At 38.9% G+C, this 17412-nt stretch overlaps 1 protein-coding gene across 11 annotated transcripts; it reads left to right on the forward strand.

Annotated features, from left to right (window-relative positions):
• The first annotated feature begins 2692 nt into the window (after positions 1-2692).
• On the forward strand, positions 2693-16626 carry LOC137273242 (salivary glue protein Sgs-3-like). Of its 11 annotated transcripts, none has more exons than XM_067805763.1 (5): positions 2914-2995; positions 3762-3841; positions 9923-10027; positions 10411-10516; positions 15594-16626. In XM_067805763.1, exons 3-5 carry the CDS (start codon positions 9940-9942, stop codon positions 16243-16245), a joined length of 846 nt encoding a protein of 281 aa, XP_067661864.1. In that variant the 5' UTR covers positions 2914-2995; positions 3762-3841; positions 9923-9939; the 3' UTR covers positions 16246-16626. The 11 variants fall into 11 exon arrangements, with proteins under 11 accessions (XP_067661861.1, XP_067661860.1, XP_067661864.1 ...); XM_067805768.1 differs by lacking the exon at positions 3762-3841 and adding an exon at positions 8695-8801 and having other exon boundaries at positions 2927-2995; positions 9929-10027; XM_067805762.1 differs by lacking the exon at positions 3762-3841 and adding an exon at positions 8695-8801 and having other exon boundaries at positions 2948-2995.
• The last annotated feature ends 786 nt before the right edge of the window (positions 16627-17412 follow it).

Raw genomic sequence — 17412 nt, forward strand, 5'->3', positions numbered from 1 at the left:
TTGTCATTTCCACATTCTGCTATGATCTCACCTTTGGTGTGCCGTTGTCAAATCTATAGTCTGCCATTATCTCATCTGTAGTGTGTCGTTGTCAAGTCCATAGTCTGCCGTAATCTCATCTTTGGGGTGCCGTTGTCAAATCCATAGTCTACCATTATCTCACGTTGGTCGTGTCGTTGTCGGTGACTTCAACTTGTGTGTGCCATTGTCACATCCATAGTCTACCATTATCTCACGTTGGGTGTGTCGTTGTCGGTGACTTCAACTTGTGTGTGCCATTGTCAAATCCATAGTCTACCATTATTTCACGTTGGGTGTGTCGTTGTCGGTGACTTCAACTTGTGTGTGCCATTGTCAAATCCATAGTCTACCATTATCTCACGCTGGGTGTGTCGTTGTCGGTGACTTCAACTTGTGTGTACCATTGTCAAATCCATAGTCTGCCATTATCTCACGTTGGGTGTGCCGTTGTCAGTGACTTCAACTTATGTGTGCCATTGTCAAATCCATAGTCTACCATTATCTCACGTTGGGTGTGTCGTTGTCAGTGACTTCAACTTGTGTGTGCCATTGTCAGATCCATAGTCTGCCTTTATCTCACGTTGGGTGTGCCGTTGTCAGTGACTTCAACTTGTGCGTGCCATTGTCAGATCCATAGTCTGCCATTATCTCACGTTGGGTGTGCCGTTGTCAGTGACTTCATCTTGTGTGTACCATTGTCAGATCCATAGTCTACCATTATCTCACGTTGGGTGTGCCGTTGTCAAATCCATGGTCTTTCATTATTGTACCTGCGATCTTCCGTTGAATCATTTTCCGTTTGTCATTTACTGCTTAACACTATATACTCACACATCCATTCACTAAACTCAGAGGAAAGGGTTTTGAAATTGTGTACATGTATATAGTAGAAATAATGCGATAATCATTTCTCAATTCGTGTGTGTCTTGGTAAGAATTGTACTTCAGTGGTCAATGCTGTATAACGTAAGAGGCGACTAACGGTATCGGGTGGTCAGACTCACTGACCAGGTGGACACTTGTCATCGCAGTCATCGTATCAAATGCGTAGAGTCATAAAGCTAGAATATGACTGAGTGCAGCTTTTAGACAATCTCGTCTTCTTCACATTTCGTGACAATATTTGATCTGTGTTTGTTAACATTTGATTGTTCTCCAGAGGAAATATGGTCAAACATAATTATGTGAACAAATATGAATCTCATATCGTTGTTTGAAATATCCAATAATCAACAGCAGGAGCATTGGATTGCGCAATTAGGAACCGTTGACATGAGTCAGCCAAGGGAGCGACCTTGTCCACCCGATCTCCGTTAGTCACCTCTTACGACAGGCATGTGTAACTCTCAAAACATTCATTAATACCTTATCAACATTGCTTGACTCCGATATATGTCACTATTTTTCAGTCGTAGATTAAAAATGAAGTTCCCCTAGTTTTCCCCATAGCATTTACAATTTATATCCGAAACGTTTTAAAATTACATAGAACGTATCTCGCATACACTCCTGCTTAAGGGTATGTTAGAATCTAATATTTGACAAACAGTATATTTCATGTTTTACACAAATACACAACGTGGCGGGACAATGTGTTGCAAGTTTATTTTTTACCAGAAGCTTCACTGAAACAGTGCCGTCGTATTTTCCTGGAAGAGTAAATACTACGATAAAGGCCAGTTGAGATTCATGAGCAGTAGTATTGAGTTCACAGGGAGACCGGCACCATCTGGTGAGCGAACAAAGAACCTGTCAAACACGTGGTGGTGGTGTAAACGGTCATTTTTGTCGACACTGGAGTAGTGTGTCATGTTGTACAGACATAACTGGAGATTTTTTCCTAGGGAACCTTCAGATATACACACTGGCATGCTGAATACAGGGCCAACCCAACCAATCTCTCCCTCAAAGCCATCAAATATACCCCCCCTGCCCCCTTACCCCGTCCAAAGCTCCCCCACCTCCAAGATAACAAGAAAAATGCCAGAAAAAAACACACAAATAACCCCAAAAACACACATACACATACACACACACTCAGGCACGCGTACACACACACACACACACACACACACAAAAGAAAAAAAGAAATAAACAAGCAAAAAAGGAATTTAAAAAAAAAAAGTAAACCGCGACGAAGATAAAGTGACATATTTCAGAGTTACACATTATCTGTGATTGATAATAAGGATATTTGGACTCAATATTACAGTTAGCACATGGGTACGTTTTCCATCAAAACAGATTATAGGAGGTGTACATTACGGAGCAATGACACTTTTAGATGACGTCAAAATGCTAGAACATAAACTACCGAACTATAAATGACATTTGCTGACTTTAAAATGAATTGCCAAAGAATCAACAGATATTCAACCAATGCTTGGACATAAACGCCTCACCGTAATGGCATTTCTGGTGGTCTTAAGGTGTTTGAACAAAAGATCTTCAACTCACAGTGGCAATTCTTCACAGGGTAAAATGCCATGGATTGTGACATTACAAATGCTGTAATTCTCCTTGCCAAAAGACAAAGACTTTATCTGACGAAATGTAAGATGTATTTACTGTAAATGTGTGGTACGTCGAACGAAGTGAGTGGGTGTTGTTTTACGGCACTTTTGGCAACATTCCATCAATGCTACCCCCTGGGCCGACAGATGTGGGCTTCACACATTGCACCCACGTGGTTGTCAAAGGAAGACTCACCACGGATGGTGCATCTCCCATCTCAAACTTTATGCAAATGCTTTGCCAACCAATAGGGGACAAGGAGGACCCCAAGAGGATTCTTATTGGTTGTTGTATCCGTTTATCGAATCATCACTATCACCATGCTGTAACATGACACGTTCACTTCATCCAGCTGCAGTTTACGATGCAACTTTATGATTTTCAAGAATCCAAATATCACGATATGAGTATCATATGTAAACTTCACCTTGTGTTATGAAGAGCGCCCAAACAGCACTCTGTGAGTATATCATGTTCTGCATTATATATAACATGTTAATAACTACTATTATTACTAAATTAGTTTGTTATTCAATGGATTGCAATGAACGCTAGATTTAGTGGTTACACAGCATCTGTGTTACATGAAGCTCCGGCATCAACGTGACGTAAATCGTGTAGGACTTGGATGGTAATGCTGTCCGTGGCTTCATCACGGAATGTATTATTTTTGAAACCAAAACATCTTTTCGGCTACATACTTGCAAGCTTCACTCTCCACTGCAATTGACCGTGATCAAGAGTGCTGAGCATCTGCCCGGAGGTGGCGGAGGCAGGTAGTTAGATTATCTGGCAACATTATACCAAAAGAAGTGGAAAGATGGCATTTGTTGTTATCTTGCCTCAGCATTAAGATAATATGATAAAGACGTTTCGGAGTCAGTATAGTGTGTCTGAGTGGGCATCTCACTTGATGAGTGTTCTAAAAGCTATCTACGCCCGGACAAGTCAAACAGCCCACTCCCACTTGTATGAAATGTATGTAGCTTCAAACATCAACGGCAGACAGCAATCAGCAAACTCGATCATCCGTGGAAGCAGATTCATCTACCAGTAAGACATACACGTTAGTAAGAGATAGCAACAATGGGTATACATGACCATTCTTGTGTTCCAATTGTCGACTTTCCTTTCATATCGAGCAACAAAATTCCAACGGCGTCAGGCTTTTGGCGTTAACATCCCACAGCTTTTTAGCTACAATTGAGTATGCTCTTTTCTTCAAGATATCAAAGAACGTCAGAAGGTTTTATTCAGAAGCTGTGCAATCAAGCTGAACCATTCAACGCCTCAGTCAACATTTATGGTAAAGATGTGGAGGACATTTTAAAATTTGACAAAATGAAAGTGGATGCAGTTACGACTTTCACTTGTAAGAGAGGTTCCTGGTTTTCTTCAGGTGAACACTTGACAAGCCTGTGCATGTGTCTACGACAGGTGCCACCGGTGGGGCATGCATAGGAATAGATGAATGGTTTATTCTCATGAATATCCCATTAGTGACATACAGAAAAAATACAAAGCTTTGCTTATCGAAACATACACAGACCGGTTTTCACATAGTTGCTTATTTTCAATAGTGGTGCTTTATGCGTACTTAATGGGATATAAACTAATGCTGGATAATTACAATACTACTTTGGTAGAAATGGATTTCTTACGTTATAACAATATAACATGAAGTGAAATTCATCCCCTATTATGTTCTTACAAACTGTATTTGATCTTTCTTCTGTAATAATATTATACGGTCTACCTGTTTATATTGGGAGTGAATTCTTACAAGCCAAATACGTACATTGAATTGAAGATGTAATGACATGGAGATAAGTTAAACATATTATAATAATGGTCTGCCGAAGATTTTGATTTACATCTACTCTAGTATTGATAAAACTGGTTATATAATGCAGACTTAAGGTTACTTCTCTTAAGATTAAGCAAGTGTGAAGCATGGTATGTTGATGACTGTAAGTTAAAATATCGTGGTCTAGATCTATCCAAAGTCTTGTAAATAAGGCTAACAAAGCCTTATCATCTATGGTTAAGTATTTTGCTACTACATTGAAAAATGTATCACCTATTGTGTTAATTGAAATATTTGGTGTACACATTAAAGCTATTATTTCATATACTTGTAAAATATGGGGTTTCCATAAATGGGATGTCATTGAGCAATTTCATATAAGATTTTGTAAATATGTTTTAGGTGATAGATAAAAGAGTGCAAATGTTACTGCTTTAGCAGAATGTAGGAGAAATTATGTTTGTGTTGACTTCTTATTGAGAGTAATTATACTGGTTCAAACTTTTGAATTTACCTCCTAAACTGTACCCAAAGCAATGCTATATTATGCTGTGTCATATTGACAGAGCTGGTATTAAGAAATGGGTGTATTATGACCAGCATGCTTCGGTTATGTATAGGAGGCACAAGGAGAGGGGGATAGGGAATATTTTTACAAGAATTTAATCTTACGGTAAAGTGTTGCCATCAACAATCAATTTTTGAAGATTTACGTAAATTATCGCCTTTAGATGTTTCTTCATCAGTTAAACAGATTTTCAGGATTGAACCATATTCTAACTTTTATCAAATCAAAGGAAGCAAGGCGTAGAGTTACGCTTCTAAGAACAGGTACACTTGCTTCATTTAAAAATGCTGGTAGACAGGATGAATTACCAGGCAGTAAAGACTTTGTACATTATGTAATAATGTTGTACATGTTTACATCAGTCACCATTATTTCATCAATACACTTCTTTGAATTTTTCTTAGCTGCTACCAATTGTGCAAATTATGATAAAGATACGCTCAGATAACGCGAATCTTATATATGGTAGAAACATATACAAGGCCTTTTCACGAAATAGAGTGATTGATGGATAAGGTTACCTTTCAGCCAAAGTTTATTTATACAGGTGTAAATTAGTTTGCGCCAATATGAAGTTATTCTAACATTTATGAGTGTAACCGTTGGATATCTTCTAAGTTCACCATATATATTATAATATGGTGTTAAATGGTTAACTTTTGATACATATTAAGAAAAATAAATAAATTAACCCTTTCTGAGATAGTACACTTCTCGAAGCCCCAGATTTCTGAGGCGTATAACAAAAAGGGCAGCACAAGGTTATCGAGGAGTTTTACCGTCCATGGGAATATATAACAAATGTAATTTTCTTTAAAAATCGCATACATTGCTCTAGAGGCTTGCTTGACAATTCTATTTTGAGCTTTACAGAATCTACCAGTGCGAGTAAATTCAATATTTTGCTGTGTTAACTTGAACACATGGTGAATTTTATTAGGCTTCTTCCCCAAAACAAATATCTTTGTTTTAGAAACATTTACAGTTTATTTAGATCCTTTACAATACTCATCAAATAGAAATAAAGATTTGATTGGATCAGTAGGATTTTCCGCGAATAGAACTATGTCATCTGAATAGAGCAGCAAGATAGGTTTTAAGTCGATACCGAGATCATGGGGAATGTTACTATTCAAAATTAATGTTCAAGGCCATCAAAATTATTGGTTAAATAATACTCTTCCAGATCATGTAGGTACAATATAAAGAGAAACGGGGAGAAATTTTCTCCTTGTCTAACACCAGAACAACAATATAAATAACCACTTGTATTACCATTGTATGAAAAAATTGACTTAACACGTACAAAACGTATGACGAGGAAACATTTACTTGAAATATCACATTTAATCATCTTGCTCCACAATCCGGAGCGCCACATTGTATCAACACGTTTCCCAAAATCAACGAAACAACAATACAGTTTCTTGTTTTGGCTAAAATCAATATCAACTACCGATTTTATAATGCACATATTGTCAGTAGTTCAGGAACCCTTGCTAAACTCCACTTTCGCTTCAGAGCAACCTGTAGTATCTTACTCAATACGGATGTGAACAGCTTGCCCAGTCAGCTTGATATTGCGATTCCCTGATTATTACTGGGGTCAGCATATGATACGCTCATCTTTCCGTCGACACCTGGTGTCATCAACATTTTTATTCTTGTGATATACTCTAAATATCAAACAACTCTTCTTGTGGAAAGAGTTTTGTCACATTTTTTTATTGTGAATGTCCAATATGGGCACGGCATCGGATTGCCATCCCACACCAATGTGTGACATACCCGAAATAAGTGGCTATAAGCAAAAACATCATTTCATTGTTTGCTTGATCATTCATAATACTGTGAAATAGATGCATCTTTCTTGGAAGTAACTATTCGTTCATAGCGTTCATATGTTTTCAAGTTTTTTTTCCTGATGTTGGTTTTCCAAAACAACCACGTATTATCTTTGTCGGGACAAGACAATATGTCCCACCCTTGTGGACAACCCCGTATGTATTTAGGACGTTACAGACGACCAATACATATAGTGGTTACATGTACTGTTGTATCTCAGCGTCAATGGTCAATAACCTTTGAATGTTTATTCAAATAGAGGATCAGATATCCACACTTCAACATTTTTACAAGGTATGTGAATCTTCGAACAATGCGTAATGTATAGTAAGTTCATGCAATATAGCTTTTAGGTTGTGTGTGTTAAACAAACGGGAAGACACATAACATATGATTGCTTTGCATATTTGCGTTCCTCAGCTGAAGATTGAGCATAAAGTGATGATTGTCAATTTTCTGCAACATTCAGTTTCTCACATGTTCAGATGCTGTTAACATTTCGAAATAATCTTTTACACAGTTTTAGATCAAATAATTAGGTCTCAGCTGAGCAAGCAAGACTGGACTAGTAATGGCGGTAACTATTACTAGATATATTCGGCTATTTGAAATAAAAACGCACGATTCACTATTTCACATTTGTCAGGCGCGGCGTAAGCAAAGTGTTTCGTTGCAAAGCTTTATATATAGAGAGTACTGAGGGCTTGCCTAACCTTTTTAGAAACATTCGTGTGAACGCCAGGGCCTTTTTTAGTATAATGGTAACAACGTCCTTGAATAGTCTATCTTCATTTGCTGGAAACAGCACCGTTAGCTATCGATGTGAAAATAACATAAACATTTCCAACACTCCATTCCAACACCCTGAAATGACTGTATGATTCAACATTTGAAAAAGTTGGAAAGTAAGTAAGTAGTAAAGATACTTGGACTTCAGAGAGAGTGTATAAAATCTGGCAAGTATTTTAATAGACAACGACTTGGTAATTGGTAATACAAAGCCACATTTTAAGCCAAATATGTAATTAACTCAGCGAATACATAATTATATTAAAGTAACAAAACTCTTTCTATACTAATTAAAACATCATCTTTGCAAAGCAGTTGTGAATCACAATCAAATAATGGTCGACACAAGGTGTCCACGCAAAGGCAAGTCAAGTGCTCGGCTGAAACAATGGAATCACACTGTAAGTGAGAATAAGAAAGTTTTGAATGCTTTGATTAAACCACGTCTAGGCAGACTGGTGGGGCGATTTTTGTTATCTACGTACTATGTATGTTACCTATCTAAGTTTAAGCCATTCCTCATAGGTATTCTGTCACGCTAAATTTCTACGTTTAGATCCTTCGATCCATCTGTGGATAACTATCTTAAAGTTTAATTTCTAAAACTGCTTTTCAGTGCAATAAGGTATTTTTAAAAGCTTTCTTCAGTTTTTATTGTAAATTCTAAATAATGATGTTCATTTTGCTCTATCGATAGCCATGATGGTATTTTGTTAAGTTGAATTTTGAGAAACGTGTATTATCAAATCAAATTTGCATCCGTGACAGGTGATTGTATATGTACTTTACGTTCGTTATGAAAAGGAGGAAGGGGACAAAGTATTTTAACCTTGGAAATTTTGAAACTGTTTTCCAGCGACCATTTGTGTATGTAGACAAAACTGCAGTTGTCTTTCAGTGCAATTTGTGTGGGTTCCACTACGTGTGTTAAAATAATTTACGAAGAGGGAGTCATCGATGTTGTTTTAAACTTCGCCAAAATGTTGATTTTGATACAGGTTGACAGATAAAATACTTCCCTGTGCATCTCCCATTGGAAAGAAGATTTAACTCTAACTTTATCTGCCTATAGACCCGTTTCCAGTCAAAATGAATAACCGCTGAAAATAGCACAGGAAATATGTAAAATGATGTTATGATTTATCTTCAGAAGGTAACTAGAGCCTGCCATCACCCCCTACCAGTATCGTCGACAATGTATGTCTTCTTTGCATGTCAGCACAAAACATTACCAAGCCTGAAGCATTATGTGAGTGAGTGAGTATACTTTTACGCCACTTTTTGCACTATTCCAGCAAGATCACGGAGACACCAGCAATGGGCTTCACACATATAGGGAATCGAACCCGGACCGTTGGCGTCACGACAGAACGCTTTTTTTCCCCAACGCCTCGGAAGTATTACTTGCATTAACGGATAATTAGTCAATTAATAAGCTAAGTTAATTTGTTCTTTCGGAAACAGTACATGTTTTTGAATAGCACTGTTTTTGTATCCACTTCTGGACAGCCATCGTTCAAATATTTCTAAAAACAAAAAAACAAACAAAACAAAACAAACTATGTAACCAAGCCATATGAGACCAATTTGTTATTATTTAATCTCCATTCTTAATCTTTATCACTAACGCAGTGTACATTGTCTTGTCAATCACCATTTTCCTCATCGTCAATTCCAAAAATTACTGCATATGACATTTGTGGCCTTTATTGGTCATCCCCCTTGGTTGTGTCTGTCATCCCAATTGTCATGGGACTGCTATTGTTTCTCTATTAGTCCATTTTTGAGTCTTTGCCCGTCCATTCCTGTCAAAAACATTTCACATATGCTCACATCTATATTGTCAAATACGATTCCGGTATTCCGACTGTCTGTGTAGGGACAACCGCAGGATTATTCTACCCGTAGGAGCCTCCCTGGGGTTGAGGTGGAACTCCGCCCCCCTCATTCATGTATACTTGAATGTTCCGTCTTGAGTAAGCAACTAAAGAAGTTTGAACTCAGCTACGCCTCCACCTTTCTCAACGTGATGTTCGTCCTAATCATGATCTAATCCCCAATCGACGCACCTGAACGCATTGACAGCATGTATTGTAATGATTATAACCATTTTACACGTAACATCAGATCATATTATCAGTCTTCGTGATAACGAAAAAGTATGCTTTTTAGGCATCAACAACGATGACAAATCTTTAACGTGGACGATCTGTTCAGGTATTGGTCAATGCTTAAAACCAGCGTAAAGCTCAGGAATTGACATATTCATGTAATTTATGATGTAAGCTTCCATGTTGATCAATTAACGCACGCACATGTTGTCTGACTGATGAGGCTACTGGTGCTGATGATCTATGGTACATCACTTTATGTGTCAGTTTCAGACACCCCCGCTATGCAGGCACTTCTACTCTTTCTCGCCTTCGTTACTCTGGCGAACTGTCATGATTGTGTACTTCAACCGTTCAAGATTGCTACTCGTGGTAAGTAAGATGGTGTTTCCAACGATCAAATGTAGAAACTGTGTGATGACAGTGTACTTCAACCGGTCAAGATTGGTTCTCGTGAAGGAACGGGGTAGAATAGGCCTTCAGCAACCCATGCTTGCCATAAAAGGCGATTATGCTTGTTGCAAGAGGCGACTAACGGGATTGGGTGGTCAGGCTCGCTGACCTGGTTGACACATGCCACCGGTTCCCAATTGTGCAGATCGATGCGCATTCTGTTGATCACTGGATTGTCTGGTCCAGACTTGATTATTTACAGACCGCCGCCATATAGATTGAATACTGTTAAATGCGGCGTTTCACAACAACCAACCAAAACTAAACGTAGGTCCATTTTAATGTAGGATGTTCTTCCACAGGGCGGACGTACCAGATACCAGCCACAAAGCTGAGTGAGGGCGTCCATCCAGCCAACAAATGTGGACTTGTAGTTGTGTGTTCTTCATCCAGGGTACATGTCTGCAGGTGCGTGATGGCAAGCGCTTACCCGTACTTGCTGGTAGAACAGCCAGATAGTTAACGAGCATTTGGAGTGAAGTTTCAATTTCAAACGTGCAACAGGCACACCTGACTGTAAACGAAGAGGGTGTGTAAAGATTCTTTTATGACGTGATGCAATATTTGATGACGTAATACAAACATCACTGATGAATGGTAATATTATTGTAGGTGGCCACGTCAAGCTATCATTGGATTTTCGATAGAAAATTCTAATGAGTCTCCAACCCACAACTGTTCATCAATGATGAAGACAAAGAGAGTTATAAGCTGTGATAGTGATCTCACATCTCGCGCTCGTGTGTGTATATTATAAATAAGGGAACACCATATATATATATATATCGCGAGAAAATACTGATTCAGCACAGTGATAACAGCTTGTTAAAAATGCTGTCAGGGTTGTTTTGTTGTTTGACTTTTATTGTTTTATAATTCATCACTTACGTTTTAGAAAAATATAACCTTTTTCATAGAATAAAACGGTAACTGCAATTTGTAAGGAAGACGTATGTCATTATATTATTTTAGGATTGAACAGTCATCGCGTTTATTGTCTATTTGCATTCTGGTCTAGACGGCGTCGACTTCGCTCTTCACGTCACCAGCGATTACTATTGGATCCTACATCTCTTTCGGCATATGTTTTTTAGTATACTGTGCGTTCCACAGTGTGGAAGCTCTGTCCATAAGAAATGTGGAGTTGCCCCTAAAACAACTCCATTTCCTCGATAAGCAGTGAAAGACGGCTATGAGACACAAGAGTAAAGGTATGTTTCCCTCGCATTTTCATTATTTCGCATGTGTATCAGGTCTTGTCATTTGGATACGGGTCTAGAAATCTACAGATCTTTCTGCAATAGCTTGACACCCTCTATATTTATGGCAATTGCGCGTTAAGCGAGGACACCCTTCTGAGTGTCGAAAAAAGATCGCGGAAAATGATCCACTTCTGCAGACACACCCTTTTTAGCTGTCAGTTCTTAGATATAGTTAGTTTACGTCTCCATTCACAGTGTAGGCTTTAATGCGTCAGTAATTCTTCAATTGTCGCCGAAAAATCAAACTGAACATTTTGTATGGAGTTGTTCACATTTAGCAAACAGACCGTCCATTACATTGACTGTCAAGGGGGTTCACAGTTTGTAGCTTTAACCGCCATGTTATCAAACGTGATTTTAGAGGCATTTGTTGTGAAGAAGGATGTTTTGTTTCAGTTCCTTGAATGTTGCAATTTCTGAATAATATCCTAAGAGTAAAAAGTCAAGCAATCCCCGGATTTCAGATGTTGTGGAATATGAAGTCCCAGTTTCACGGGTAACGCTTTATGATGACACACTCGTTGATAGATATTTATGAACAATAGTTCCAAGGTACTAAACATCATTACGAGACAAACTCCAGTCATTGTGGTGTACTTTTAATCTGCATAATGTTAAAATGGCACTGTTTTAGGCAGACAAAGAAAATAAAATTTGGGCACACAGGAAAACTCTTAAATATAAGGTGAGTTTATGTGACTGTTAAGCACAAACTATAAACTATGGACACAGTTTTAACAAGTCAACACTGGCATAATGGCCCTAAATAATGGGAGTGACCCCGGCTGTTTATCACCTCCTGACATCATTCCCTTTTAGAGAGCACTAGATTATGCCTAGGTCCCTTTACCAGGTCAAGTCAAAACATTACAGAACAGTCCCGCTTTCTGTTGACTGGGTTCTGTCCTATTGCACAACTTAGTGCAATAACCAGACCAGAATTTTGAGACTAATTCATTTAACTGGATACATAAATATTTATTAGTATGATTTAATAATCTGTGCACTTGTATATTGCTCTGTCGTTCAGCGAGCTCTGACAAACGGAAACTTGGAAATCGTGGTAATATTAAAAGGAGGATCTGCCGCTAAAAACGTTTGGCGGACTGGTACGGAACTGATGTAGCAATCTCAATGTGCGTTAAAGAACTACGTTAAATAAGCGTAACACATAACAGGCGTAACCAGTGAACCAGATGCATCATGAATCATTTTACGACCTCATCATGATCAAAGAGTGACAATCTGTGACAGTCAAAGAAGAAACAGTGACAGACTGGGTTCTTTCCTATTGGGCAACTTAGTAAAATAACCAGTCAAGAATTTTAAGACCAACTCATTCAACGGGATATATAAATATTCATCAGTGTTATCTGATGCATCTAATCTCTTATTTATATCCTTATATTCCGTCGTGCAGCACATGCTTTGTCGTACAGTATACTCTGATAAACGGAAATCTGGAAATCATGGAAATCTCAAAACAAAAAAGCCCGGCGATCTTGTACGGCCTTAATTTTATAGCACTCACATTCTATGTTGCGAAAATCCATTTAACAAGTGCAGAGAACACATAACAGGTGTAACTGTGAGACAGATGAATAGTGAATAATTTCACGTCCTCGTCAAACGAGCAGTCTGTGACTCTCAGTTAACGTCATGCTGACTCAACCTATTAAATATATAAATACCAGTTTTTTAAAGTTTAAAATTAAAATTCATTTGTAAATATCATTCTCTTATAAAACAAGGGATTGGAATTCCGTGAAATCACAGTTGTTTGTAGTGTCTCATTTCACATTCACGTGAGAAAATTCGTAGGCCATTGTCTGAATCGATATGTGACTGATGAGACTGATGTTTCGGTTTGACCTCTGCTACTCATGCGACAAGTTGAACAATTCTTCATCTGGCCTCAGAGAGCATGTTAGGGGATCCACTACCGTTTCCATTGACACGTCTGTGGAAAAGGGTACCACCAACAGTAGGATTTTGACAGTTAATGCGCTAGAATCCATGCAACTACAGTTCAACGTAAACATTCAATGCAACTGATAGTTTTAACGCAGCTTCATGTAAAATGTTCAGTTTGACCTTTCGACGATAATTGAAGAATTACCGACGCATGAAAGGCTAAACTGTGAATGAAAATCTGGAATAACAATACCTAAGAATTGACAGCTGAATAAGGCGTGTCTTCTGATAAGAATGACATATTTTATGTTGAAATGATCATTTTCCGCGATCTGTTTTCGACACTCAGAAGGGTGTCCTCGCTTAACGCGCCATTGCAATAAATGTAGATGGTGTCAAGTTATTACAGACAAATCTGTAGATTTCTGGATTCGTCTTCCAAATGGCAAAACCTGATATGCTTGTAAAATAACGAAAATGCGAGGAAAAACGTTCCTTTACCGTTGTGCCACGTCGTCTTCTTTCAGTGTCCCTCGAGGAAATGGAGTTGCTTTTGGGTTGTGTTCGAAATAAACACACATGTCTTAAACGTTTGTTTACATCTTAAAAGCTGAAAGATTTCAGGTTTTTGCAGGCGACAGTAAGCATTAACATTTATCTTGCCTTGCACATAAATGTCTTTTCTGATTGGCTGAGCCAATCAATGTATCCCGCTTTCAAACGAGTTAGTAGTAACATTTTCTATGGATGGAAATGCCGAACTGTAGGAACTCGTTTGGTACTTTGTGTTGATAGTGTTTAGGCTGTTGCCTAACTTCGGTACTCCCTATTATGTATTCTACAGCCGTGATTTAAACAATTCAAAATTAACATTGAGGTGTTCGGGAATAAATACGTTGTTCCCTGGTTCCCCGGGGCCAGTGGGTTGATGTACCCTCTATGTTTGTTTATGATATATTCCCGGAGTTCGAAGGGACCATAAACAAATGTAGAGAGTACATCAACCCATGTCCCCCCGTGACCAGAGACCAGCTTATATTACTCTATATTCTGGTTATAATGCCAGGATTTGTCATGGAAAATATTGCATTATATCCAGGGCACTTAGGGAAATATCCCCCAAACTTTGATTGCAAGCAATGACGAACCAACAAAGTAGTTCACGAGCCCGAAATGTGAATGTAGACACGGATTTGATCTTAATATTAAGATGCTAATTAGATGAACATTTCTTTCAGGTCACAATCTTTCATGATTTAAAATTGTTTTGAAATTGTTAAAAATGAAAATTCGTTAGCCAGTCGGACCAGTGACTATGGATATTTACTGGCCCAGCTGGAATTTTACTAGCAGCAGTCTAGCGGGCTAGTGGCTATTCGTACACTGATCCCGGGTGGCAATAAATCCAGGGTGCACTAAATAATAATTTCAACAAATTTTGTTTCTGGATTGTCCGGCCCATGACTTGATTATCATGTGTATATATTTACAATCACCTTACGTTTGTTAGAAGGTGAGAGGTTATTCCCATCGACTGATCTACCCATTTGGGGGCCAGTGTACCGTCTCATTTGTTCTTTGTTTAGATCCATGTACAGAAAGTGCTAGAAAAATTTGGGAATATGAATTAGAGCGTTTGTTAGCATATTCAACATAAATCGTTACTTCAGCCAATCTGGATAAGGAATTCACACACTCACACGAAAACTCAAAAACAATGCTTAAACAATAGTCAAATCACCCTCAGTCTTAAAGCGTTACACTCGTGAAGATCGGGGTTAGAATACATCTTCAGTAACCAATACATCTCTTAAGAGGTGACTAACGGGATCGGGTGGTCAGACTCGCTGACTTCACTGACACATGTCATCGTATCCAAACTGTGTAGATCGATGCTCATGTTGTTGATCACTGGGTTGCCTGATCCAAACTAATATATTTACTGCCGCATAAGGGGTCGTAGGATAGCCTAGTGGTTAATTATAGATGCCCCATTCACTGTCTGGACTGCGTGTGTAGGGGACACTGAACTGATGATCAGACGAACCAATCTGATTTGGCCAGACGAACCAATCTGACATGGCCAGAAGAACCAATCTAACTTGCCCAGACGAACCATCTTGATTTGGCCAGATGAACCGTTCTCACTTGGTCAGACGAACCATTCCGACCTAGACAAACGAACCAATCTGACTGGGCCAGACCTACCGATCTGACTGGGCTAGGACCATCCGAATCATTTTTAATGCATATAATTTATTCAGTCTGTAAATAATGATAATGATGATAATAATGTTATGTATTTTCAGGCATATAAATGACAAGAGCTGTTCCGAGATTGTTAAGAACTGTTCCATACTGACCCAGGCATTCAAGAATGGTCCTTTCCGATGCGTCACCAAGCTTCCAAGAGCCAGATTACCATCAGACTCAAATTTTGTTGGAGATCTTCGAAGACGCAAACGGTCTTTAGAAACAACTACCTCTACAGAAGCTTTCAGGAATGATTTTCAAACTACACAACCTCCAACTACTACAACAACTGCAATAACCCCTCCAACTACAAAACAAGCGACAAAACGAAGAAGGAGGTCACTACGTAGACAATCAACATCGACTTCAACAAAACCCGAAAAAACGGAAGAACTTGTAACAGCAGGACCAACGTCTGCAAGTCACCCCAAATCCTTCGGTATGAAGGCGACAGATTCCTGGTGTGTGGAAGAAGTGGAAACAACAGAAGCAAATAAGACTTCATCTAGTTCAGTAACTATCGTGACAATGTCGACTACCGAGGAAGTGCCACAGACTTCCACTACCACTCATGAAGCACCGACAACAACAACGGAAGGATGGAAACTGGTTCATGAAGGTACTACAAATATTCCTGTAACGACAACGACTGCTTTACCACCACCATTTAGACACATGAAAGGAACATCCCCGCATCGATCGCCATAGAGGGCCTTGGTTAATCGACTGAAGAGAGGGATAGATTATAAGAAAACTACCACAAAGGGAGCTTGGATGAGGCATCCTATTCTGCGAACAATAATCATTCGTGGAAAATAGAACAGAGATCTTTTCTATCTATCAATAACGCTACGTTTGCTCATTTGTGACTCGCCCATTCATTGGTTTGTGTCTTGTTTTCTCTTTTTCCAATCTGAAGTTACATGACCCAGCGTCATCCTTGTTTGCGTGAATGATAAGGGCGTTAGTCGTCAGTTTTCAATATCGACATTTCGCTCTTCATAGCCGTGATGAAATTTGCTTTATACGCATCAACATGTTCTTCAGTGTGTTCTTTGCTTACAAATTAAAGCTCCTATTTGTCTTGTATGTTTGTACCTTGAACCTCTGACAACAACTGATGCTGTTGTACCAGCAAACTGTCTCTGACTTCTATGAGTTACATGAAGGATAAGTTTGTTCATTCTTGTTAAGAGTACGTGTGGTATCATGTATCTCAACTGCTGTGCAAAATGCTGTTGCAGCCGACTGGTTACAGCACACCCAAACTCGAGTTCGATTCCCACAATGTGTAGTGTCACTCCCCTACCTTGTATGCCCTGTATCCATGTTTAACTGTGAATTTAGTTTTATGTGTTGTTGTTGGTTAATGCATCCCATCTCACCCCTCCCCTTCCCTACCTTCGTGTCCTTTTTGCGGGCCTGAAACCCTTCATCGTCATCGGGGAATGAAAGTTAAAACATTGATTACACAACAGTCGTGTTTGCTGCTGACTGGATTCCGTCCTATTGCGTGACGCAGTACAATCAAGTCCAGAATTTTGATACATATACTGCTAGACACACATTAGATGATCCTGCGCACTAAGCGCATTTGTGACGAGAGAGGCGGTACAACGAATTGGGCGAGTACACTTGGCTGCTACAGGTAGCGTGACGATTATGCACGTGCAATACATGCTAACCGTGACATGAAGTCAACACCGCACATTCCTTCGAATGATAAGACTGCAATTTCAGGCATAAGATACTGATATTCCACGCTATCCTTTAGTTAAGACGAAGCCAAATAGATGATTGGGGCATTGACAAGCATTTTAGATATTCAACAATTTTGTTTAAAAAACCAGGAAAATGTCATTTGCTTCGTGAAAT

This window comes from Haliotis asinina, chromosome 2 (assembly GCF_037392515.1).
Source record: "Haliotis asinina isolate JCU_RB_2024 chromosome 2, JCU_Hal_asi_v2, whole genome shotgun sequence".
Classification (NCBI taxonomy): domain Eukaryota; kingdom Metazoa; phylum Mollusca; class Gastropoda; order Lepetellida; family Haliotidae; genus Haliotis; species Haliotis asinina.

Excerpts from the sequence above, each read along its gene's own strand:
- LOC137273242 (XM_067805758.1), top strand. The coding sequence starts at position 8,740 with ATGTATGTCTTCTTTGCATGTCAGCACAAAACATTACCAAGCCTGAAG. Across the intron at positions 8,798-9,922 it reads AAGCCTGAAGCATTATGTGA|TTTCAGACACCCCCGCTATG; the intron begins GTGAGTGAGTAT and ends TTTATGTGTCAG. Across the intron at positions 10,028-10,410 it reads GTTCAAGATTGCTACTCGTG|GGCGGACGTACCAGATACCA; the intron begins GTAAGTAAGATG and ends GTTCTTCCACAG.